This window comes from Saimiri boliviensis, chromosome 2 (genome assembly GCF_048565385.1).
Source record: "Saimiri boliviensis isolate mSaiBol1 chromosome 2, mSaiBol1.pri, whole genome shotgun sequence".
Taxonomy (NCBI): Eukaryota; Metazoa; Chordata; class Mammalia; order Primates; family Cebidae; genus Saimiri; species Saimiri boliviensis.
In genome coordinates, this window is record NC_133450.1 from 35,837,274 (window position 1) to 35,864,426 (window position 27,153).

A 27,153-nucleotide genomic window follows, 5' to 3' on the forward strand; every position below is an offset into this window, starting at 1 on the left:
CACTAAATAACATTTTTTTCACAATGAGAAGGGGAGAGAAGAGGAGGGGAAAAGAAAAAAAAGTCTAAGATAGAAATGAAAAAAACTCCGGGTTAAAACTGAGACATACAATAAGGAAACTGTCTCAGATATATTATGAAGTAGAAAGAAACAAATACAAATGATCCATGAGTCTGAATCATCTAAATCTGTAGTTCTCAGATTTGAGTGAGCATTAGAATCACCCGGAAAACTTGTTAATCAGCATTTCTGGTTCAGTAGGTCTGAGTTATGGCCTGAGAATTTACAGTGCTACTAAGTTCCCAGGTAATGCTAATGCTATTTATACACTTTAAGAACCACTGTTTCAGAATATAGTCTAAAGGTGAACTTCATTTATCAAAGTTCAACCTTAAAACACAAATGTTCAGCACATGCCTGTAATCTCAGCTACTCTGGAGGCTGAGGCAGGAGGATCACTTGAGCCCAGGAGTTCAAGACCAGCCAGAGCAACATAGCAAGACCATGTCTCCAAAAAAAAAAAAAAAAAGAAAATTCCCACATTAGAAATTATGTGCTGGTTTATAATCTTTTACAATGATCCTTTAGACTTTAAGAACAAATAATTACTCCTGTGAATAATAGCTTGCCAGATTATCAGTGATCAGTAAAGAGAGTTCTCCAAACTTCTTTGACCACATACTCCAACAAACCAGCCAAAAAAAGCAATCAAAATGAAATTTAGTACAACCCTCCAATATATGTATATTTATTACATACCTACTATTTTACTAATAAGTCCTATACAGTAAAAAACCCCCAAAAAAAATTAAAAATTGCAAACATTAACAATCATTTGATAATATTTATTACTTATATAAAAGATCTTTTTGCTCTCATAAAAGCTTAACATTTTTAGTAGAGCAATGATAATAATGAAAATAATAAGAAACCAAATTGTATTTTTAAAAAATAATATAAATATTTTGTGATTTGGTGATTGAAATGTGGGGTCCTAAGTTCCATTTATTTCAGTACTTAATTGTAATTCCCTTCCAATAGCTGAGAAGGGGATAATTACAAAGATATAAGAATTAAAATTAGTCGGGCGCGGTGGCTCAAGCCTGTAATCCCAGCACTTTGGGAGGCCGAGGCGGGTGGATCACGAGGTCGAGAGATCGAGACCATCCTGGTCAACATGGTGAAACCCCGTCTCTACTAAAAGTGCAAAAAATTAGCTGGGCATGGTGGCACGTGCCTGTAATCCCAGCTACTCAGGAGGCTGAGGCAGGAGAACTGCCTGAGCCCAGGAGGCGGAGGTTGCGGTGAGCCGAGATCGCGCCATTGCACTCCAGCCTGGGTAACAAGAGCAAAACTCCGTCTCAAAAAAAAAAAAAAAAAAAAGAATTAAAATTAACGAAATACATAATTTGTTGGACTTAAATAAATTATTATTTGCATTTTTCAATACCTTCCATCAATCATGCAAAAGTTTTTGTTGATCTTTAAGAAATTTCCATCTTCCCTTATGTCAATTGATCATTTCTACAGACTAATTAAAACATATCACATTTTAACATTTTCAGCAACTGGCTTAAAAACCCACTGAAACTTTTTTTTTTCTTACATTTATTTATTTTTATAGAAGTATGACACTCAGCTAGAAAAATACACAAATTACATATGACCAGTCTGATGGATCTCTACCATGATACTCATTTGCTACCAGATATGTATTATGGGTTTTGCTTGTTTTAATATTTTTAATTGATAAATAACAATATATATTTATGGAGTTCAATATATTTTGAAATATGTTTACAGTACATTGTAGAATGGTTTAATCAAGCTAATTAACATATCTATCACTTTATATACTTATCTTTTTTTGGTGAGAACATTTAAAATCTATTCTTTTAGCTATTTGAAATACACAACATTATTACTAACTATAGTTACCATGCTGTACAATAAATCACCAAAATTTATTCCTATTGCATAACAAACTTTAAGACTCTTATCAACATCTCTCACTCCTCTATTCCCCCTTCCGCCTACTGACTAAACTCTTCATTTGGAACATTTTTGAAGAGTATACAAAATATTTTTCCAAGTATTTTTTAAGAGTGCAGATAAGTTTTCATAAGACACACATATCTTTGTCAACAAAAATCACATGATAAAAGAAAGATTTCCAGTGATTTTAAAAACATTCTCTCTGTGTTTTCATGACAGCCTTTACAAAAGGCAGTTACATTTTCACTCCTTGTTAAAACATTACCTTTACCTTGAAGGAATGAAGTAAGAGTGTCCATTGATTGGTTGGTTGCTGGGTATTTAATCTACATGCAGATTACATAGTCACTGTCACACACAAAGAATGAGCAAATTTGACATCTCTTATCTTTTCATTTAAAAAACACATGCCTCACCCATCTTTTTTTTTTTTTTTTTTTTAAGGCAGGGTCTCATTCTGTTGCCCAGGCTGGAATACAGTAACATGAACATAATCCACTGCAGCCTCAACTTCACACATGCCTAGCTTTTGTCGATTTTTAAAAATTTTTTGTGGAGACTGGGTTTTGCCATGTTGCCCAGACTGGTCTCAAACTCCAGGACTCAAGCCATCCACCCACCTCAGCCTCCCAAAGTGCTGAGATTACAGGCATGACGCACCGTGCCCGGCCAACTCATCTTTTAAATTCAATAATTCTTTTATAATCTTTCCTTTAAGATAATCAGAGATGCTCTTGTGATTCAAATGATTCTCATGGTCACTACTCATCTCATTACAGAGTACAACAGGAATTTGATACAACAGTTGGGATTTTTTCAGTTGTTTATTTTGTTTTGTTTTGTTTTGTTTTGTTTTGAGATAGGGTCTCGTTCTGTCACCCAGGCTGGAGTGTAGTAACACAATCACATCTTACTGCAGCCTCTGCCTTCAGGGCTCAAGCCCTTTCACCTCTACCACTCAAGTAGCTGGAACTCCGGGCACATACTACCATACCCAGCTAATTTTTTGATTTTTTGTAGTGGCAAGGTCTCACTATGTTGCCCAGGATAATCTTGAACTCCTGAGCTCAAGTAATCTCATCTTGGCCTCCCAAAGTACTAGGATTACAGTCTTGAGCCAACTTGCCCAGACTAACAGTCAGAGTTTAAGAAAAATTAACAACATTGATATCATACTGAAATACTCTTTGCTCATCTGACATCAATCTATGTGTCAGATAACCTACGTATGATGCAACAGAAAAGTTGAAAGACTTTTACAGGAACCATCCATCTACCCACCACTTAGGCTCTGCATTTATAATGTTAACTGTATTTGTTATACTATACTATGACTACACCATATGCTTTCTGTATGATTAATCCATTTACCAATCCATCTTAGAGTTTTTTAATGCATTTCAAAGTAAGTCAAACACATTAATATAGTTTCCCCAACAGTCAAGCATGCATATTATTAACTAGAATTTTATATGTATTATTCCTTTTTTTCCTTTTGCAGTAAATTTTACATGTAGTGAAATGTGCAAATTATAAGTCTACCATTTCATAAATTCTAGCAAGTGTATATATGTATGCAGCCTAAACTCTTATAAAGTCAAAACACTATCATCATCACAGGAAATTATCTCATATACATTGTTTTGCATTCACGAAGTCACTTAGAATTTATTTTCCCTGATACATCTTTATTTTAATGGCACAAAAAGAAATTAGTTCTTCATGTATTTTATTACTGAAAAAAAATATAGCTACTATGATAATCTGGGCCTTGTTAGAAACAGCTGTACTTCAAATATATAGCATCCTCTGACATTAAATAATTTAAGCTCTTGATGTTTCAAATCATCTTCAAAGATTTCTACACACTTCTGGAAGTATTTGTTCACAAAAGAATTCATCTGTTGTTGCCATATTGTTTCCTATGTTTTATTTCATCCATTTTATGAACAAGTGTGTCCCTAATGTTACTAATAATGTACTATATTTGGTCTTTGGCTGTTAAGAAAACACAAAAGAGACTTTTAAATATCTATCATTAATTTTAGTGACATTTTTCTAGATACTGAATAATGTATCACAGAACTTTAAATGTCATGGAAAAACTTTTTTTTTTAATTTTCCTGTCCCACGTTTGTTAATTATGATGGCTTCCTACTATTGTTAGCCAGTGTTTCAAGGAAATAAAATAACAGAAAGTGTTTCTTTGTTAACAATAATGGATATAATTCCATCTATCAATTTGTCTTGCTTATAATTTCACCACTTCTGGACATCTTCTCAGCTGAGATTAAATTGTTGTTGATTTTTACTTCATTAGTCTCATAAGAGAAGCATCCACTTTGTCCTATACGTGTGTGTGGCTCGCTTCCACTCCCATTATTAGTATTGCATACAATTTAGTTTCTCTGCAGGAATCTTTCTTGCCATTTATCTGTTTCATGAACTTTGATTTCATTCAATCCATAAATCCACTGAAGTAGCCACATGCAGACTTATATCATCCCAGTATGTTGAAAATAAAGGTAAAAGCAAGGGGCCTCTGTCAATTCCTGCATACTTTCCTCATGCACTATAACTGATACCTAACAGTCTGACACACAGACCAAGTGAGGATGTCACTGTTGATCCATTTATTAAATGTTAATTAAGGTAAATTTCATTTATTAAATTAAAACAATGAAAGTTCTAATATTTTCTTTCCACAGCCTAATGAAACATCTTACATATCCTGCTTTAGAAATGCTAGTGTAAATTCAGAGCTCTTAACATCTTTTATGGAGCTTTCTTCATTATCAAAAACAACATGGGCCAGGTGTAGTGGCTCACATCTGTAATCCTAGCACTTTGGGATGCCAAAGTGGGTGGATTGCCTGAACTCAGGAGTTTGAGACCAGTCTGGACAACATGGTGAAACCCCGTCTCTACTAAAATACAAAAAAATTATCCAGGCATGGTGGCATGTGCCTGTAGTCCCAGCTACTCAGGAGGCTGAGGCAAGAGAATTGCTAGAACCCGGGAAGCAGAGGTTGCAGTGAGCCAAGATCATGCCACTGCATGCCAACCTGAGCAACAGAGCAAGACTCCATCTCTAAAAAAAGCATCAAATTAATCACCAGATATCAGAGCAAGGAAAACTTCTGTCACTAAAAGTTTAAAGTGTATCTTGAAATAAAGAAATGCTTATGCTTATTAAGGACAGCAACAGGAGGCAGCCAAACGCCTAGGCAGATAGGGTAAGGCCAGGTACCGGGTGAGACCCCACCTCCAAGCCGGATACAGTTCAAAGCCTGAAAGCCAAGCTACAAGTTAAATCCCCGGACCAGAGTGAGAACTTGTCTTCCTGTTTGGCATGCTTTCCTCTGGATTGATCCTCACCCTTCACCTATTTTACATATACCTACCCTTTACTAATTGCTTTTCTACACTGCTGTCTTTGCTTTAAACTTTTTCGCATAATTACAAACCCATCAGCATGCACTCCCCATTCTGTGCCTATAAAGACCACAAACTCAGTAAGTAGAGGAGGAGACAGCTGGACTTTAAGGGAGATGGACAGACCTTGGGGAAGATGGCCAGACTTCGGGGAAGAGATGACCCAACTTGGGGGAAAATAACCTGCTCTTCCCGTCCCCTCTTCAGTTACCCTCTCCACTGAGAGCCATTTTAATCACTCAATAAAATTATCTGCCTTTACTATCCTTCAATTGCCCAAGTGCCCTCATTCTTCTTAGACACCAGACAAGAGCTTGAGAAACAAGCGTGGGAAACACCGAGTGTGGGTACCCAGAAGGCTGTCACACTGGCCCTTTGCTCTCACCAGCAGAGGGCAGCTGCCCCACATAATGAGGTAAGGGGCCAACTGAGCTGCTAACACACCACCACCTGCAGAGCACAGAACTAAGAGAGTACTGTAACACCCACTCTAGGGATTCAGGGTCATGGGCACCCCCACCTAGGTGCCTCCACGGGCCCTGCATGGAGCTTGCTCCTGCCGGCTCCCAGAGCGGGTGGCCAAATCCTACACTCGCTAGCTCATGCCTGGTCTGGCCACAGGCCCCACACAGAGCTTGCTCCTGCTGGCATTTGGAGCCATGCCGACCAGATCCTGCACTCACTCACTCACACATAAGCATGAAGTTTGCTCCTGCTGGTGCCTGGAACAGCCGGCCAGATTCCGCAATCGCTCATTCATGTGCTCTGTCTCGCTAGGGGTTCAGCATGGTGGGCTGGGTAAATAGAGTGCCCCTGTCCTAAGTCCAGCAAAGAAGCTGAGAAAAATCTTGCATTATTAATAACATTAGAGTGCTAACTAGCAGAGGAACAAAGGACAAGCCTTTCTATACATACTATCCATATGCCAGGTTTTAGATATGTTCTCAGATTTAATGAGCTTAAAACTGTTAAATGCTTTGTGATTTTTAAAAGGGTGAAACAAGCCATTATTTTAATTAAGAATATATATATGGAAACATTCAGTAAAGTATCAAGTGCCTTGAAAATGTGATTACTATTCTACCTTTAAAAAACATGTAAAAAATATCTGAAACAAGTGCAACTGGCATTTTCCCTACTTCATTATTTTTATGTACTGATTCAGTATAGTCTTGGAGAAAACAGAATATCATGTGAATAACAGTAAGAGATTTCTGGGTTGGTTGGTTTGTTGAGTTTGGATTAGAGTTTGGATAGTAGCATTTACCTTAAACTATAATAAACAATTTCTAATTTTTTTTAGCAATCTCAGATCCTCTTCATAATTTTTTTTCCTTTCTTCCTAGACTCAAAAAAATTATACATATGCAATTTTACGGGCTGCCTGGAGTTGAATTTCATTGTTTTTTCAGGTTTATTTAGTGGGTGAAAACATTTCAACATTAATAATTTTTAGCTTCAGATAGTTTAGCTCTGAATTCTAGCACCCAAACCACAAAACTTCAAGTTGTGTTCAGTTCCTAGCTTCAGCCCCAGTGGTGGTTAGAAAGAGAAGACATGCCAAACCAGAATAGGCTAAGTTACTTGCTTCTTGGAAACTCAGACTGAATACAACATTTACACACCAAAAACACCAGTGAAAAAACAATTCACTTCATATAGTTAGAGCCAAAGTTTCAATAACCTGCTTGAGAAATGTAAAGGAACCAAAAAAAAAGTCAGTAGTGAACATCATTCAAGTATCAGCAATGAAGCCAATATAATTGGTTTCAAGAGCAAAGAGAATTATTCCCAAGAAAAGGTCTAATTGCACCAAAGTAAAAATGAAGCCTCCTCATCTTAAAGTTATTACATGACTGAAAGGAATGTAAAACCTGGACCAGTTAGGACCTAAAATCTTATCAAGTTAACTTTCCCCACATTCAGGATGAGGGCAACAGGACATGGTAATCTACCAAGCCAATACCTGGCAGAAGACAATTTAAGGACACCTGGCTCTAATCTAAAACCAGTAAGCATGGGGAAACTTCATTCTTAAAAAGCTTCATTTTAAAAAATATTTTTTAGTGACCTCCAGCATCTAACGACTTGTCTCCATGTGCTCAATTATGTAGAAATATGAGTAGGTCTTCGGACCTACTGAATTCATTTTTAAAATAACTAATAATCTAAATCCTAAAGCCAAAACCAGAAAAAGAAAAAGAAAAGAATCTCAGAAAGGCCAGGTTGCATTTTGCCTTGTGAAAGAAACCTTGATCTTAAATTACTTTACACCAACATGTGGAAGAGTTTATGTCTTGGATTCTCTCTACCACTCCCTCCTTTTTCATATTGATAGCTGCTGTTTTGGAAGTAAATGGGAAGGGAGGGAGGAAGAGGAGGGATGAGAAAAGAGCAGAAAAAGCAGGAGGGAATGGAAATGACAAGTACCCCAAGTTGCACCATTAACAAAAATCAACCGTATCAAGGGATATAATCATTCATTTAACAGCAGTCATTGAACATGTGCCACATAAAAGACCCTAGTAAACCATTACAGAGCAGAATGTTTATTTCTAAATTAGAGAGTAAGTGAAGAATTGGGAACAATGGCCCAATCAACCACATATGCTAAATGCCTGTATTAGAAAAGAGGCCTACTTATCTGCCTTTCAAAACCATTGGTCAGGATAAACAAATGTCAGCAGACTATACTCAAGGAACATCCATTTCAAATCTCTCTGGTTTTCCTGCTGCTGTTACAGCTTGTGGGGCACATCTGAACCTGACTACAGCCTGAAGAAAACAAGATCCACCTTTGCAGACCTAGAGACCCATGAACAAAAAAATAAATGTCTGCTGCTGTTGTCAGCAGCCAAAATCAACTAATAAAGTATCTATGTCTTACACTTAAGAGTTTCATGTACTTCTATTACATGCCTAGTGCTTAAAGGCATTAGAGTTTACAACCCCTGCCTTATTATTTCCTGTGGTCATGTAGGCCACAGCTAATCCTGCCAATTATAAAAAGAACTATAATGCTAATTGTTCCAAGGAAAAACTAGGATGCTAAAATAGAATTCTGGCATCCTGCTTCTAACATTTGGGAATAGTAGGGGAGTCACTTCCAAAGCCAAAATGCTCCACTCAAAGCAGATACCTCACCCCCAAAAATCATGAACAAAGCATAGAAATGACTCCAGAAATACAAACAATGTAGAAATGTGCTATGTTACTTCTCATTACTTAGAGTAAGGATTCAGATAGAATCATCACTCTCAGTGTTGCACAGATTTGGCAGTGCCTGAGTTTTACTATCCTAGAGGTGCTCATGAGCAGATATTACATGAGCTATGCAGACATTACATCTTTCTGTGTTGAACTGAGTTCTCTAGCCCTATACTCCAGATTACACTACAATACAAAAACACCATTTGTTTAAGATACAGGATCTCACCTCAGGCTGAAGTGCAGTGGCACAGTAAGAGTACACTGCAGGTTTTAACTCCTGGGCTCCAAGCGATCCTCCTGCCTCAATCTCCCAAGTAGCGAGGACTACAGACATACATGACCACACCTAAATAATTTTTTTTTACTTTTTGTAGAGCTAGGATCTCACTACGTTACTCAGGCTGCTCTCAAACTCCTGGCCTCAAGCGAACCTCCTCCTTCAGCCTCCCAAAATGCTGGGATTACAGGCATGAGCCACCATACCTGGCTGAAAATATCTTTTTTGATGATATCTTTGAATACGTTTTTTTTTTTTTTGGAGATAGAGCCTTGCTCTGTTGCCCAGGTTAGAGTGCAGCGACACGATCTCAGCTCACTGCAACCTCCGCCTCCTGGGTTCAAGTGATTCTCCTGCCTCAGCCTCTCAAGTAGCTGGGACTACAGGAGCATGCCACCATGCCCAGCTAATTTTTGTATTTTTGGTAAAGATGTGGTTTCACCATGTTGGACAGGCTGGTCTCAAACTCCTGGATTCAAGTGATCTGCCCATCTCGCCTCCCAAAGTGCTGGGATTACAGGCGTGAGTCACCGCGCATGGTCTGTATTTTTAAATGCAACTTTCATTTTACTTATTCATGATAGCATCTATCTTCTGACTTCCACTGCACCTACCCCACCCCCACATGAGCATTTCAATCGTGGCCCACAGCCCTATCAAAAGCCTTACCTCCACAGACCTGTGATCTTCCTTGGGGCTCCCACCACCTAAGTGCCCTGCCTGTCCTGCCTGAGAGTTTAGCTGCTCACCCAGGTATCAGCCCTTACCCCTTCCCATCACAGCCAGGACCTGAGGCTCCCCAACAATCCAGCCCCATCAAGACTCATACAGGAAGTCCAGCTGGCCATCTAGGGGCTGGGGAGTTACAGATCTCCCTACCCTACTCCAATTTTGCTAGTACTTGACCACATCTCCCACTGCCTGAGGTTGGACCAATACAACCAGCCAACACCACCACAACCAACATGCCCCTACAGAGGCCCAAAGAAGGAGTACCAGTCCCACTCTTAAATGAAGAAGAGCCATCACATTGGAGAGCAGAGGAGCCACAAAACTACCTATATTAAGCTAAGTGACAAAGTTCTGCCCCAAAAACCACTCCCCTGGAGAATCAAAAATTAGACATTTCCTGAAGCTTTCAACCATATGGTGGTCTGGAGATAGGCTGCAGTGTGTGTCTGATCTAGGAGTTAAGAGCTCTGGAACAAGGGTGTGATTGGGCAACAATCTATGTTCCAGCCTATCTAGAAGGGGCTCATGTAGCACCCCACACCCACAGAGACTGTAGCACAATTCACTAGGAGCTCTTCCTAGCCATAGTAGCTTTCTAGCAATGGTCCCCAATCGAAACGGAAACTCAAAAATGTCAGAGAAGTAATTCAAAGCATGGATTGCAAGAAACTCAAAGACATAAAGGAAAAGACTGAAAATCAACACAAAGAAACTACTAAAACAATCTAAGAACTTAAAAAATGAGATAAACATTTTAAAAAGGAATCAATTATGGCTTCTGGAACTGAAAAGTTCACTTTAGGACTGTCAAGCTATTGAAAGCTTGCTTTATCAATAGACAAGACCAAGCAGAAAAAAGAATTTTAGGCCAGGTGCAGTGGCTCACGCCTGTAATCCCAATACTTTGGGAGGTAGAGGAGGGCAGATCACCTGAGGTCAGGAGTTTGAGATCAGCCTGATCAGCATGGTGAAAACCCATCTCTACTAAAAAAAATACGAAATTATCTAGGCGTGGTGACGCATGCCTGTTATCCCAGCTACTTAGGAGGCTGAGGCAGGAGAATCACTTGAACCCAGGAGGCAGAGGTTGCAGTGAGCCGCGTTTCTGCCATTGCACTCCAGATGGGACAACAAGAGTGAAACTCTGTCTCAAAAAAAGAAAGAAAGAAGAACTTCATAAAATGAACAAAGTTTTTGAGAAGTGTGGGATTATGTAAAACAACCAAATCTATGAATTACTGGCATTCCTGAAAGAGAAGGATAAAAAGTTGAAAACCTGGAAAACATACTTGCTGGAATAATTCAAGAAAATTTCCCTAATCTTGCTAGAGATGTAGATATCCAGGTCAACATGAAGACCATTCCAAAGGCACACAGACATTCACCAAGGTCAACGCAAAGAAAAAAGTCTTAAGGGCAGCAGAGAGAATGGTAACGTCACATATAGAAGGAATCCCATCAGGCTAGCACCAGACATCTCAGCAGAAACCTTACAAGCCCAAAGAGAGTGGGACCTATTTTTGGTGTCTTTAAAGAAAAGAAATACCAACAAAGAATTTCATATCCCACAAATTAAGCTTCATAAATGAAAAATAAATAAATCCCTTCTCAGACAAGACAACACTAAGGAAATTTGTTTCAACTAGAACAGCCTTATAAGAGGTCCTTAAGGAAGTGTTAAACATGGAATAGTAAGAACACCACCTGTTACCACAAAAACACACTTAAGCACATAGCCCATAGACACTATAAAGTAACTACACAGTCAAGTCTACCTAACAACCAGCCAACAACACAGTGACAGGATCAAAGTCTCACGTACCATTACTAAACTTAAATGTAAATGGGCTAAACATCCCCACTTAAAATACACAAAAGGGTGAGTTGAAAAAAAGACAAGACTGGCCAGGCGTGGTGGCTCAAGCCTGTAATCCCAGCACTTTGGGAGGCCGAGGCGGGTGGATCACGAGGTCGAGAGGTTGAGACCATCCTGGTCAACATGGTGAAACCCCGTCTCTACTAAAAGTGCAAAAAATTAGCTGGGCATGGTGGCACGTGCCTGTAATCCCAGCTACTCGGGAGGCTGAGGCAGGAGAATTGCCTCAGACCAGGAGGCGGAGGTTGTGGTGAGCCGAGATCGCGCCATTGCACTCCAGCCTGGGTAACAAGGGCGAAACTCCGTCTCAAAAAAAAAAGAAAAAAAGACAAGACTGAATCATCTGCTGTCTTCAAGGGACCCACCTAACATGTAATCCCATAGGCTCCAGGTAAAAAGGGATGAAGAAAGACCTAGCAGGAAAATGGAAAAACAAGCAGAAGTCACTACTTTTATACCAGATAAAACAGACTTTAAATCATAACAACTAAGACACAGAAGGGTAATACATAATTATAAAGTGTACAATCCAACAAGAAGACTTAACTATCCTAAATATATACCTATCCAACATTAGATGACCCAGATTCATAAAACAAGTTCTTCTTGACTGATAAATAGACTCAGACAGCCACACAAAAATAGGGGGAGACTTAAACACCCCACTGACAGCAACAGAAAGATCATCAAGCCAGAAAAATAACAAAGAAACTCTGGACAATTGAACCTAACGATATCTATATAGAACAATCCACATACCAACCACAGAGTATACATTCTTCTCATCTGTACAAGGTACATATTCTAATAGCAACTACATGTTTGGTCATAAAATAAGTGTCAATTTTTTTTAATTGAAATCCTACCAAGCATACTATCAGACCACAGTGACATAACAATAAAAATGAACATCAAGAAGATCTCTCAAAACTATACAAATATGGAAAGGACAAAACTTGCTCCTGAATAACTCCTGGGTGAACATGAAATTAAGGCAGAAATCAAAAAATTCTTTGATATTAATGAAAATAGGAACATAACTTCCCAAAATCTCTGGGGGGCAGCCAAAGCAGTATTAAGAGGAACATTTTTAACACTAAATTTTTTCATCAAGAAGTTAGAAATATTCCAAATTAACAATTTAACTTTGCACCTAATGGAATTAGAAAGAAAAAAAAATAGAAGAATAAACCAACCCAAAAACTACCATATGAAAACAAATGCCTAAAATTAGAGAGAAGACTCTGAGGCAAGATGACCAACTATATACAGCCAGGAGGAACACGTGCCATCAAGTGACTGGGACTTTGAGAAGACTGGCACATTCTGAGATCTTCAGAGGGAAGGCAATGAGAATGGATGGAAGGTCGATACAGATGCTGGGCTGAAGAAAGAGAAAACTGGGAACGCTGCATGGGGCTACCACACACCAAGACTTACTTCTGGCCCCCAAGGACTCCTGAGGAAGGGGTGAGTTGAAGAGGTGAAAAGCAAACCCCTCTCACCACAGACCTCTAGAACCTTACCAACAGAAGATACCATGACTCCAGGGCATGGCAAGTTGAGCTGGCTGGGAGAGGTGCTTAGAGAGGTGGTAGGGGTAGGACTACAGCCTGTGCAGAACCCAGAGGGTTTGGTGCAGTAATGTCTACAGAGGAGTATGACCAGGGTTGTCCATCCCCCAAGGTTCACCATGCTCTCCTAGGAGACTTTAGCCTTAGGGGAACTGTCAAATCTGAACAGATCATGATGGTTTTGCATGTGAAATGGGACCAGTTCAATCTAAGCACCCCTTGTCTGCTGGCCTCTCCCAGGGACCCAACCTGGTAGAGTGCACTTGCAGTGCACCCTTGGATGCCCAACCGAGGTGCCTCCAGGGGGTCCATCATAGCTCCTTTACTGGCAGATGGTGCCTGACTGTCGAGAGCTCCAGCAGAGCAGACTCCAGTGAGGTGCACCAGACCACTCACACCCTCCACCAACTGCAGCCTCCTATGTGCTGCTTTGCTGGCAGGAACTCACACAGCCATCCCCTACCCTACCATTTTGCTGGCACACACCTCCCCTCCACCGCTGGCACCCATGTGCACATGCATCCCACTGTGCCACAGCTGCAGCATGAATGTAACCCCCCCACTGCGTAGCCATTGACAGTGCGAACGCGCATACAGAGGCCAGCAACCCATACACCACCCTACGCCACCACCAGCATGTACACGAACACACACAGACACTGGCAGCCCTGTATATGCCAGCACTGCAACCCCCCACCCCTGGGCCAACACCACCACCATTGTGAATACATACACAGAGGCTGGCAGCCCCACATCCACCAGCACACCGTACAAGCCAAGAAGCAGGCATCCCACCACAATGCAGCTGCTAAGCACAGATCCCACTGCCACGCCCCAACAAAGCATTTTGGCTGGCACCAGCCATCAGAGTGTTGTAGCCAGCGATTCAAGAATGCCCAGACCCCTCCAGCACAAAAGGTTCCTAACCTCAAGGTGCCAGAGAACAAAGCTGGGGGCCTGAAATCAAATTCGAGAAATGCAGAGAATCTCTGTGAGATACTACCCAAGATGATCATCCCTGAGACACAGTGATTAGATTCATCAAAGTCAAAATGAAGGAAGAACATCTTAAAGGCAGCTAGAGAGAAGAGGAAAGTCGCCTACAAAGAGAACTCCATCACGTTAACAGTGAACCTTTCAGCAGAAACTCTATAAGCCAGAAGAGATTGGAGGACTATATTCAGCATTCTTAAGGAAAAGAAATTCCAATCAAGAATGTGTGTGTGTGTGTGTGTGTGTGTGTGTGTGTGTGTGTGTGTGTGTTTGTCAGGGTTTCACTATCACCCAGGCTGAAGGGCAGTGGCATGATCATGGCTCACTGCAGCAATGACCTCCTGGGCCCAAGTAGTCCTCCCACCTGAGCCTCCCAAGTAGCTGGGACTACAGGCACATGGTACCATGCCCAGCTAATTTTTGTATTTTTTGTAGACACAAGGTTTTACCATGTTGCCCAGGCTGGCCTCAAACTCCTGGGTTCAAGCAATCCACCTGCCTCAGTCTCCCAAAGTGCTAGGATTACAGGTGTGAGCCACCACACCCAGCCCCAACCAAGAATTTCATATGCATCCAAACTAAGCAAAGAAGAAATAAGATCCTTTTCGGACAAACAAATGCTAGGGAATTTATTACCATTAGACCTGCCTTACAAGAGGCCCTTAAGGGAGTGTTAAATATGAAAAGGAAGGCCTTCACCACCCACTACAAAAATACACTTAAGTATATAGACCATTGACACTATAAAGCAATGACACAAACAACTCTGCATAATAACCAGCTAACAACATGACAATATCAAATCCACACATGTCAATATTAACACTGAATGTAAATGGGCTAAATGTCCAATTAAAAGGCACAGAGTGGCAAGCCGGACAAAAAGCCAAAACCCAATTGTGTGCCATCTTCAAGAGACCCATCTTGTGTGTGCAATGACACCCACAGGCTCAAAATAAAGGGATATAGAAAAATCTACCAAGCAAACAGAAAACAGAAAAAAGTAGGGGTTGCTATTATAAAAGACAAAGGAGATTTTAAATCAATAAAGATTAAAAAAGACAAAGAAAGGAATTACATAATGGTAAAGCATTTAATTCAACAAAAAGACCTAATTATCCTATATATGCAGCCAACATAGAAGCACCCAGGTTCATAAAGCAAGTTCTTTGAGACTTATGAAGAGACTTAAATAACCGCATAATAATATTGTGTGACTTCAACACCCCACTGACACAAGACAGATCATTAAGACATAAAACTAATAAAGAAATTCAAGACCTGAACTCAACAACTGACCAAAGGACCTAACAGACATCTGCAGAACTCTCCACCCAAAAACAACAGAATATACATTTTTCTCATCTGTACAGGGCCCATGCTCTAAAACTGATCACACTATCAACCATAAAACAATCCTCAGCAATTTAAAAAACAACAACAACAAAAAAAAACTGCAATCATACCAATCACAGTCTTGGACCACAGCACAGTAAAAATAGAAAATACTAAGAAATCAATAGAAATCAACACTTAAAACCATACAATCATATGGAAAATAACCTGCTCCTGAATGACTTTTGGGTAAACAATGGAATTAAGGCAGAAATTAAGAAATTATTTGAAACTAACGAGAACAAAGATACAACACACCAGAATCTCTGAGACACAGCTACAGTGTTAAAAGGGAAGTTTATAGTGTTAAGTGCCCAGATCAAAAAGTTCGAAAGTTCTCAAGTGAATAACCTAACATCTTGCCTAGAGAAAAAGAGAAGCAAGAGCAAACCAACCCCAAAGGCAGCAGAAGACAAGAAATAACCAAAATCAGAGCTGAACTGAACAAAACTGAGATGCAAAAAAATAAAAAATGAAAAGATCAAAGAACCAAGGAGTTTATTCCTTGAAAGAATAAATTAGACTGCTAACTAGATTAATAAGAAAAAAAAAAGAGAGAAAAGATCCAAATAAACACAATCAGAAATGACAAAGGTGACATTCCACCGACCCCACAGAAATACAAAAACCCTCAGAAAACTACTATAAACACCACTATGTACACAAACTAGAAAACCTAGAAGCAACAGGTAAAGTCCTGGAAACATTCAACCTCCCAAGATTTAACAAGAAAGAAATTAAACTAATGAACAGACCAATAATGAGGTCCAAAATTTAATGAGTAACAAAAAGCCTACCAACCAGAAAAATCCGAGGACCAGACACATTCACAGCCTAATTCTACCAGATGTATAAAGAAGAACTTATACCATTCCCACTGACAACCTTCCAAAAAACTGAGGAAGAGGGTCTCCTCCATAACTCATTCTATAAAACCAGTATCAGCCTGACACCAAAACCTGGCAGAGATACAATGTAAAAGAAAGCATCAGGCCAATATCTCTGATGAACATGGATGCAAAAATTTGCAACAAAATATTAGCAAACGGAATCCGGCAACACATCAAAAAGTTAATACATTGTGATTAAGTAAGCTTTATTCTTGGGATACAGGGCTAGTTCAACATATGCAAATGAATAAATGTTACTCACAGCATAAACAGATTTAAAACAAAAACCATACGATCACCTCCACAGACACAGAAAAAGTTTTCAACATAATCCAACATCCTTTCATGATAAAAACCCTCAACAGACTAGACATCAAAATGAACACACCTCCAAATAAGACTCATGTATGACAAATGCACAGCCAACATCATTCTAAACAGACAAAAGTTGGAAGAACTAGAACAAGACAAGGGTGCCCAGTCTCACCACTCCTATTCAACATAGAACGGCAAGTCCTAGCCACAGCAATCAGCCAAGAGAAAGAAATAAGGCTGAGCATGATAGCACGTGCCTATAATCCTGGAATTTTGGAAGGCCTAGACAGGCAGATCACTTGAGGTTAGCAGTTCAAGACCAGCTTGGCCAACATAGTGACACGCCATCTCTACTAAAAATATAAAAATTAGCTGGGAGTGGTGGTGCATGCCTATAGTCCCAGCTACTTGGGAGGCTGAGGCAAGGGAATCACTTGAACCCAAGAGGTGAAGGTTGCAGTGAACCAGCATCAGAAAAAGTAAAACCATCTCTCTTTACTAACAGTATGATTCTATACCTAGAAAACCCTAAGGACTGCTCCAGAAGGCTCCCAGAACTGATAAAATGACTTTAGTATTAAAGTTTCAGGCTACAAAATCAATCCACAAAAATCAATAGCTTTCCCTACACCAATAACATTCAAGCTGAGAGCCAAGTCAAGAATACATCTCATTTACAATAGCCACACACAAAAATAAAATAAGGAATGCATCTAACCAAGGAGGTGAAAGATCTCGGGACTACAAAACACTGCTGCAAGAAATCATAGATGATACAAACAAATGAAAAAACATTCCATACTCATGGATTTGAAGAATTAACACCATTAAAATAGCCATACTGCCCAAAGCAATCTACAGATTCAAACTACCAATGTCATTTTTCACAGAATTAGAAAAAACTATTCTAACATTCATATGGAAAGTTAGAGGCTGAAAAGTAAAAGCAATCCTCAGCAAAGAGAACAAAGCCAGAGGCATCACATTACCTGACTTCTAACTACAGTAACCAAAACAGCATGATACTAGTATAAAAACAGACACACTGCTTAGTGGAACAGAATAGAGAACCCAGAAAGGAAACCACACACTTACAACCACTGATCTTTGACAAAGTCAACAAAAATTAAGAAATGGGGAAAGGACTCCCTATTCAATAAATGCTGCTGGGATTACCAGCTAGCCATATGCAGAAGAATTAAACTGGACCCCTACCATTCACCATACACAAAAATTAACTCAAGATGGATCAACGATTTAACTGTAAGACCCAAACTATAAAAATTCTAGAAGAAAACAAGGAAAATCCATTCTAGACATCAGCCTTAGCAAATAATTAATGGCTAAGACCTCAAAAACAATTGTAACAAAAACAAAAATTAACAAGTGGGACCTAATTAAAGAGCGTCTGCACAGCAAAAGAAACGATCAACAGAGTAAACAGACAGGAGAAAATATTCAGAATAGGAGAAAATATTCACTGTATGGTCCCCCAAAGATGGTAGCACTGTTGTCAAGCCATTATGAACTCTGTAACCCACACACACGCCTCCAGATAGCTTCCTGGCACCTGAAAGTCTGAAACAATAATACCACAAAGAAAGACAACAGGTTCCAGTTCCAGCCTACTGATCAACCCACTGAGTAAACAACAACCAACCCTGAGCTGTAACTTTCCACTCATTGCCCTGCAGACCTTATAAAGTCTGCTCTGCGCCCCTCTCCACATTAACTCCCTTTTCAGACTCAGCCCGCTCGCACCAGGGTGAATAAACAGCCTTGTTACTAACACAAAGCCTGTTTGGGTGGCCTCTTCAATCAGATGAGCGCTTAACATTCACAAACTAAGACTGTGACAAAGGTCTAACATCCAGAATCTACACAGAACTTAAATAAATCAACAAGCAAAAACAACCCCATTAAAAGTGGGCAAAGGACATGAACAGACAAGAAATAAGGGAAAAAAAAAAAAAAAGAACGTGAACAGACACTTCTCAAAAGAAGATATACATGTGGCCATCGAATATATGAAAAAATGTTCAACATCCCTAATCATTAGAGAAATGCAAATCAAAACCACGATGAGAGATCATCTCACACAAGCCAGAATGGCTATTATTAAAAAGTCAAAATATCCAGAAACAGTGACTCATACCTATAATCTCTGCAATTTGGGAGGCTGAGGTGGGTAGATCACCTGAGGCCAGGAGTTCAAGACCAGCCTGGCCAACACGGTGAAACCCCATCTCTACTAAAAAATACAAAACAATAAGCCAGGCATAGTGGTGCACACCTATAATCCCAGCTACTCAGGAAGCTGAAGCAAAAGAATCACTTGAACCTAGGAGGTGGAGGTTGCAGTGAGCTGAGAGTGCCACTGCCCTCCAGCCTGGGCAACAGAGTGAGACTGTCTCAAATTAAAAAGTAAAAAAAAACAAAAAAACAAAAGATGCTGGCAAGGCTGCAGAGAAAAGGGAATGTGTATACACTGTAGGTGTGAATATAAATTACTTCAACCACTGTGTGCAGAGTTTGGAGATCTCTCAAAGAACTTAAAACAGAACTACCATTTGACCCAGCAAGCTGATTGCTGGGTATATATCCAAAGGAAAATAAATCACTCTACCAAAAAGACATATGCACTTGTATGTTCACTGCCACACTATTCACGATAGCAAAGACATGGAATCACTGTAAGTGCCCACTCATGGCAGAGTGAATAAAGGAAATGTGGTAAATATATGCCATGGAATACTACATAGCCATAAAAAGAACAAAATTATGTCCTTTGCAGCAACATGAATGCAGCTCTTGGTCATTATCCTAAATGAATTAACACAGGAAAAGAAAACCAAAGACTGCATGTTCTCACTTTTAAGTGGGAGCTAAACACTGGGTATATATGAACACAGAGATGGGAACAATCAACACTGGGGATTATTAGAAGAAAGAAGGGGGAAAAGGCTAAAAAAACTACCTATTGGGGACTATGTTCAGTACCTGAGGGATGGCATAAATCGTACCCAAAACCTCAGCATCATGCCATACACCAATGAAACAAACCTGTACATGTACCCTCTGAACCTAAAATAAAATAGAGCACCCAGTTATTAGAGAATAATCATTCTTTTGAAGCACATGTGCAACATTTATCAAAGTTGATCACATATTCAACCTTAAAAGATGTCTCAGGAAACTTCAAAGAATCAATACCATGCAAAGTTATCTGACAAAAATGCAATTAGGTTGATAATATAATTAAAATTAAAAGAAATTTTTTAAAATTAAATAATTTAGATATTTTTAAATTCCAAATAACTCATGAGTCAAAGAAGCAATTGTGATGGGAATGTTTAAATACTTTTAGTACAGAATGAAAATGGGAATACTATATATCAAAAAAGAATGCTTCAAGAAAAATTCAGTCTTAAAAGGTCAGAGCAAAAAGTAGAAAAACTGAAAATTAATAGATTAAATGTCCAATTTAAGAAGTTAGAAAAAATAATAATCCCGGCCGGGCGCGGTGGCTCAAGCCTGTAATCCCAGCACTTTGGGAGGCTGAGGCGGGTGGATCACGAGGTCAAGAGATCGAGACCATCCTGGTCAACATGGTGAAACCCTGTCTCTACTAAAAATACAAAAAATTAGCTGGGCATGGTGGTGTGTGCCTGTAATCCCAGCTACTCAGGAGGCTGAGGCAGGAGAATTGCCTGAACCCAGGAGGTGGAGGTTGCGGTGAGCCAACATCCTGCCATTGCACTCCAGCCTGGGTAACAAGAGTGAAACTCCGTCTCAAAAAAAAATAAGAAAAAGAAAAAATAATAATCCCACAAAAAGTTAAATAAAAGGAGATTAATAAGAGAACAGCAGAAATAAAGGAAGTAGAAGACAAAGAAGTAATTGAGAGGACCAACAAAGAACAACAGCAAAATGCAGAGTTGTTTAAAAAGATGTCAAACCTCTGACAAGATTTTTTTTAAAAGAGAGGAAGAAATAAAGTGAGTAATATCAGAAATGGAAAAGGGGACAAAAACCACACGTAAAACCAGTTTTAAGAGCTGTGAGAATATAATGAATAATTTTATTATAGTAAATTAAAAAACATAAAGAAAATGGACAAATTCCTAAAAATCTCATTCACTGAAACTACCCAAGAAGAAATAGAAAACCTGAGTGGCCCTATAATCATTAAAGGAATTGAATTTTTTAAACTCTTCTCTGAAGGAAAAATACCAAGATCAGACAATTTTTCAGTCAAGGTCTATCAAATCTTCAAGGAACAAATAATTCCCATCATATGCAAACTGTTGCAGAATATAAAAAAGAAGTGATATTCCATAATCCATTCTACCAAACTAGTATAAGATAGATTCTAATTCAAAGACACTACTAAAAGGAAAATTACAGCTCAATATCCATCCTAAACATTGAAAAATCTTAAATATTAGCAAACTGAATCCAAAACAGTTTATTTAAAAAAAGATAATATATCATGACCAAGTTGAACTTGTCCCAAAAATGCAATAGTAGTTCAATATCAGAAAAATCTATTAAATGTTACTCACCACATTATTAGACCAAAGAAGAAAAATAACATAATCATTTCAATCAATGCAGAAAAAAAGGCTTTTGATAAAATTTAACACCAAATTAGTATTTTAGCTAGGAAATGAAGGAAAGGTCTTTATTTCTGATCAGGGATACCTACCAAATACAGCAAACATCATAGGTTTTTTTGTTTTATTTTGTTTTTATCTAGAAATAATTTTTAACTTACAGGAAAATGGTATCAATAAAAACAGAAGGCCAGGCACAGTTGCTCACACCTGTAATCCCAACACTTTGGGAGGCCAGGGCAGAGGGGATCATTTAGGGCCAGGAGTTCAAGACCAGTCTGGGCAACATAGCAAGCCCTCATCTCCACAAAAGATTAAAAAATTAGCCAGGCGTCGTGGTGCACACCTATAGTCTTAGCTACTTTGGAGGTTGAGGAAGGAGGATCCCTTGAGCCCAGGAGTTGAAGCTGCAGTAAGCTATGGTTGTGCCACTGCACTCCAGCCTAGGTAACACAGCTAAACTGTGTATCTCTTTAAATTTGAAAATAAAAATAAATTAAAAATAAAAACAGAATACATATGTAAAATAAAAATAAGAATACAAAATATATGTGTATTATTTTCCCACGTTCACCCACTGTTCATATTTTGCCCCATTTGCTTTATGATTTTGCTTGCTTTCTCTTACTTCTACATGTGTGTATGTGCATGTGCATGTTTGAAATGTAGCATGAAATTAGCATGTCAATCTACACTTCGATTTTTATTGCAGCACTATTCACAGTAGCCAAGACATGGAATCAACCTAAGGGTCCATCAACAGACAAACGGACAAAGAATACGTAGTATATACACACAATGGAGTACTATTCAGCCATAAAAAAGAATCAGATTCTGTCATACGCAACAACATGGATAGAATGGAAAGTCATTATTTTGAGTAAAATGTCAGACACAGAAGGACAAACACTGTATGTTCTCACTCTCATGTGGAAGCTAAAAAAGTTGATCTCATGTGGAGAGTAGAATAGTGGTTACTAGAAGCTGAGATGGTAGATGTTAGAGGAAGATAGCCAAAGGTTGGTTAGCAGATACAAAATTATACCAAGATAGGAGGAATAAGTCTTAGTTTTCTATAGCACCATAGGGGAACTATAATTTACAACAATTTATTGCATATTTTCAAATAGCTAGAAGAAGCGCTTTTGAATGTTCCCAATACACACACACACACACACAAATGGTAAGTATTGGCCGGGAAGGGTGGCTCACGCCTGTAATCCCAGCACTTTGGGAGGCTGAGGTGGGTGGATAACAAAGTCAAGGGATCAACACCATCCTGGCCAACATGGTGAAACCCCATCTCTATTAAAATACAAAAATTAGCTGGGCGTGGTGGCATGCACCTGTTGTCCCAGATGCTCGGGAGGCTGAGGCAGAAGAACTGCTTGAACCTGGGAGGTAGAGGTTGCAGTGAGCCAAGATCACGCCACTGCACTCCAGCCTGGCACCTGGTGACAGAGCAAGACTCTGTCTCAAAATAAAAAAGGTAAGTATCTGAGGTGATTGGTATGTCAATTACCCTGATTTGATCATTATACATTGTATACATGTATCAAAATATCACACTGTACCCCATAAATATATACAATTATTGTGTCAATTAAAAATTGTAGTAAGAGAAAAAAAAAAAACCCTTTCTTTGAACATAAACTGATATACTCCCTGTACTCAGTTGAAAAACAAAAACAAAAAAGATTGAAGAGGCTACCTGTAGCTAGAACAGAAAGGATAGAACTTGCCCCTACTAAGGAGTCAGAGTATTTGTATTCCTATTCCAAGTCAGCCAATTAGATAACAACAAAATACCTAACAGGCTTATAACTTCTGTTTGGATTTTTAAAAATAATTAATAAAAGCTAAGTGAAAAAGTATTGAAAATATTCTAAAACTTAAAAAAAAATTCTTAAAAAGAATTTCCCAGTTAATCTTCCCTAAGTTCAATGTTTTTGCTATTTAAATAAGTAAGTTTATAACTGCAGATCACTATTGTAATAAACTTTATTTAATCAAGTGGAACTTCGACCCAAAAAGTTTGTGTAAAATAGTATGATTATGGCACCACCTGGTGGCACTGTATTCCAAAAGCAGAGGTTGCGCGCGTGTGTGTGTGTGTGTGTGCGCGTGCGTATTTTTATTAATAACAAATTCATTCATTTATTTACTATTTAATAGGCATCTACTAGGCATAGCTCATATAAATCTTTAAATCTCTCTTGGAAGACAGGAAATAAAATAAGGTATTTTATTTCTAGATAAAATACCTTATTTTAAAATAAGGTTTTAGATACTATACCTTATATTACCTTATACCCTGTTTTAGATACTATACCTTATAGTATCAAACAGGGTCTCTATCTCCAAGGAAAAAAATCTACAGTTAAATTATGATTATCAGAATGTAAGAAAAGAATCTGTTCTTATTTCGAAGTTTCCTGAAAGTATTTATGTCCCTGGAACTTTCAAGCAAGAAGTCCTCAAGAGTGTACTGATAAACATAGTCTATCAAGTCACCACATTGTAAGCAGTTTTCAAGGAAAATAACTGCAGTGGTTTTAAAAATGTCCTCAAATTCTTGACACTTCTTCAAAAGGTTGGCCAGGCATAGTCGCTCATGCCTGTAATCCCAGCACTTTGGGAGGCCCCAATGGGTGGATTACCTGAGGTCAGGAGTTTAAGCCCAGCCTGGACAACAGGGTGAAACCCCATCTCTAGTAAAAATACAAAAATTAATCAGGCGTGGTGATGCATGCCTGCAATCCCAACTACTCACTTGAACCCAGGAGGCAGAGGTTGCAGTGAGCCAGGATTGTGCCACTGCACTCCAGTCTGGGCAACAGAGGAAGACTCTCTCTCAAAAAAAAAAAAAAAAAAAAAGTAGAGGCTAATTTCCCTTAACCTAAATGTAGGCTTGACTTGATGACTGATTTCTAAAGACGTAAAGTGGCAGAAGCAGTGGTGTGTAACTTCCAAAGCTAGGTTGCCAAAGATATCACCACTTCCATCTTGCCTTCTTTGAGACCACTCCCCTGGGGGAAGTCAGCAATCATGTCATAATACTCATGCAGCCTGTGCAGAGCCTACCTGGGGAGGCACTGAGCCCTCCTGCCAACCACCAGTATCCATTTGCCAGTCACATAAGTGGGCCCCCTCAGAAACAGATCCTACAGCCCCAACCAAGCTTCAGATGACTGCATCCCTCACCAACGCGGCTTGAGCTAAGTCACTCCCAAAGACACTAAGAAATAATCAAGCACAGTCCTTGGCACACAGTTAGTCCTTGGCATAATGTTTATTGTTTTAAGCCACTTAGTTTTGGCATAATTTGTTATGCAACAGTATTAACCAATCCAATAACCTATCACTTCCTAGAAGAAATTTAATCTATAACAGAAAGTAAAACTAGCTCACTTGAGTTTAATACTGTAATTTTTCTACGTTACTAAAATTTCAAATTGTCCTTCCTAATTTATAAGGAGTGATCCTTTTTTAATTCTCCCAATTGTTTCATAGTATTATTTCATAATATTTACCACTTTCTTTTTTTTGAGACAGGGTCTTCCTCTGTCACCCAGGCTGGGGTACCGTGGTATGACCATGGCTCACTCCAGCCTCGACCTCCCTGGCTCAAGTTCAGCCTCCTGAATAGCTAGGACCGTAAGCATGTACCATCACATGTGACTAAATGGGTTTTGTTTGTTTCTCAGGTTTTTTTTTTTTTTTTGGTAAACACGGGGTCTTGCCTTGTTGCTCAAAGTGCTGGGATTATAGCCATGATATAATCATATAATATATAATGTCATTTATTGTGCATATTACATATATGACATGTATATGTATTACATATATGTAGCATGTGCATGTGTACATATAACATAAATATGTGTGTATATATAACATATATATGAATTATATATAAACATATATATAAACACGCCCAGCAATATTTATCACTTTCTAAGTTAATTCAAAGAAACAGCAACCTAAGTGGATTTTAATCAGTCAGCAAAGATTTTTTTTTTAACGTGTCTGTTTGCAGAGCAACCCGCACTAAGTACTGAGTGAAGAACCATATCCTTGAAGTGCTTATAATTTAATTCAGATTACTGTTCAAGAAATAATTTATGTTTTTTAACTAAACTTTTTCCCTGGCTCTGAAGATCATAGGTCAATGGAAGAAGGTATGAAAAATTTTTCCTTTACCTCTGTGAGGGATCCACAAGCCACACCACCATGCAAGGCTTCATCCAAAGCAGAAAGTGTAGTAGATAAGAATGCTGGTGAGAAATCAGCAGACCTTTGTGCTTTTATTCCATAAGCCTGAACAAGAAAACAATTAAGTTTTATTCAACTTCTAGACATATTCAAAAACATAAACCAACTCTAATTCTCTAAATTTTAGCAACTTTAACCCTAATCCATCCTTTTCCCTTCTATTATTTGTTCAACAAATATTTACTCTGTGCCAAGGACTGTGCTAGATTACGGGGATATGACGTAACAGAAAGAGACCTTGCCCTCATAGTCTTATGAAGTCTGTGGGGACTATGAAATTAGGACTAGAAACCAGGCAATGACACCAGCATTAATAAGAGATATGTAATAGGGAAAGTATAACGGATATGGATTTTGGAAACTTAATGGAATTTCTGGATGCCTGTGCTAAAATTTGAAACAGCTGTTAGGTAAGCAAAGGAAATGTGACTATTCCTGCCAAAGAGGACAGAATGTACAAAGAAAGGTCAAGAAGCAAGAGAGGAAAGAGAGACTAACAAAAACTGTAAAACATACAGTTCATTTAGAATGACTGAAAGATGGAGTGTGGGTGTAGCACAGCAAGCAATGAGGCTAGAGAAGCAAGCACAGGCCTAACCGTGAACAGCTCTGCTGAAGATGCAAAAAGGAGTGACATGATCAAATGATCATTCAAACTTGGGTTCGTTTATGGAGAATAAGGTCAAGGAAGGTGTGATAGGCTGACAAATGACACCCCACTCCCACCCCAGGATATCCAAATCAAATCTCTAGACCCTGTCTGTGAATATTACCTTATTTGCAAAATGGGTGTTTGCAGATGTGATTAAGTTAAAGACCTTAAGATGAAGGAATAATCCTGGATTATCCAGGTGGACCCTAAATACCCTTACTTACAAGAGAGATGCAGAGGGAATTCAATACACACAGGAAAAGGTTATGTGAAGATGGAATAGAGAGAGAAGCAGCTACAAGCCAAGGAATGCTAATGGCCACTAAAAGCTGGAAGAGGCAAGGAAGTGATAATCCACTGGAACCTCTGGGGAGAATGCAGCTCTGACTATACCTTAATTTTGAACCTCTGAACTCCAAAACTGTAAGAGAATAAACTTGTGTTGTCTGAAGCCAACCAGTGTATGATGGTTTTTTTTTAGAACTGCCACAGGAAACTAATACGACAAATTATAATTTCTTTTTTTTTTTTTTTTTTTTTTTTGAGACGGAGTTTCGCTCTTGTTACCCAGGCTGGAGTGCAATGGCGCGATCTCGGCTCACCGCAACTTCCGCCTCCTGGGTTCAGGCAATTCTCCTGCCTCAGCCTCCTAAGTAGCTGGGATTACAGGCACGCGCCACCATGCCCAGCTTAATTTTTTGCACCTTTAGTAGAGACGGGGTTTCACCATGTTGACCAGGATGGTCTCAATTTCTTGACCTCGTGATCCACCCGCCTCGGCCTCCCAAAGTGCTGGGATTACAGGCTTGAGCCACCGCGCCCGGCCAACAAATTATAATTTCAAAGAGATACTCGGATTAGTTTGTGAAGAACAGCTTAAAACTGGGAGATCTGTCAGGAAGACATTACAATCATTCC

General features: G+C 39.0%; 1 protein-coding gene across 8 annotated transcripts in view; it reads right to left on the minus strand.

Moving 5' to 3' along the window:
• The window catches only part of RAD51B (RAD51 paralog B), a 747,205-nt gene that overhangs the window by 707,230 nt on the left and 12,822 nt on the right, over positions 1-27,153 (minus strand). For all 8 annotated transcript variants that reach the window (XR_012516148.1, XR_012516149.1, XR_012516151.1 and 5 more), the window contains one exon: positions 25,512-25,628. Coding sequence is in view for 3 of the 8 variants with exons in the window: in XM_003924464.3 (XP_003924513.1) it covers positions 25,512-25,628 (117 nt within the window). In the remaining 5 variants the exon portion in view is untranslated. The remainder of the gene's footprint in view (positions 1-25,511; positions 25,629-27,153) is intronic.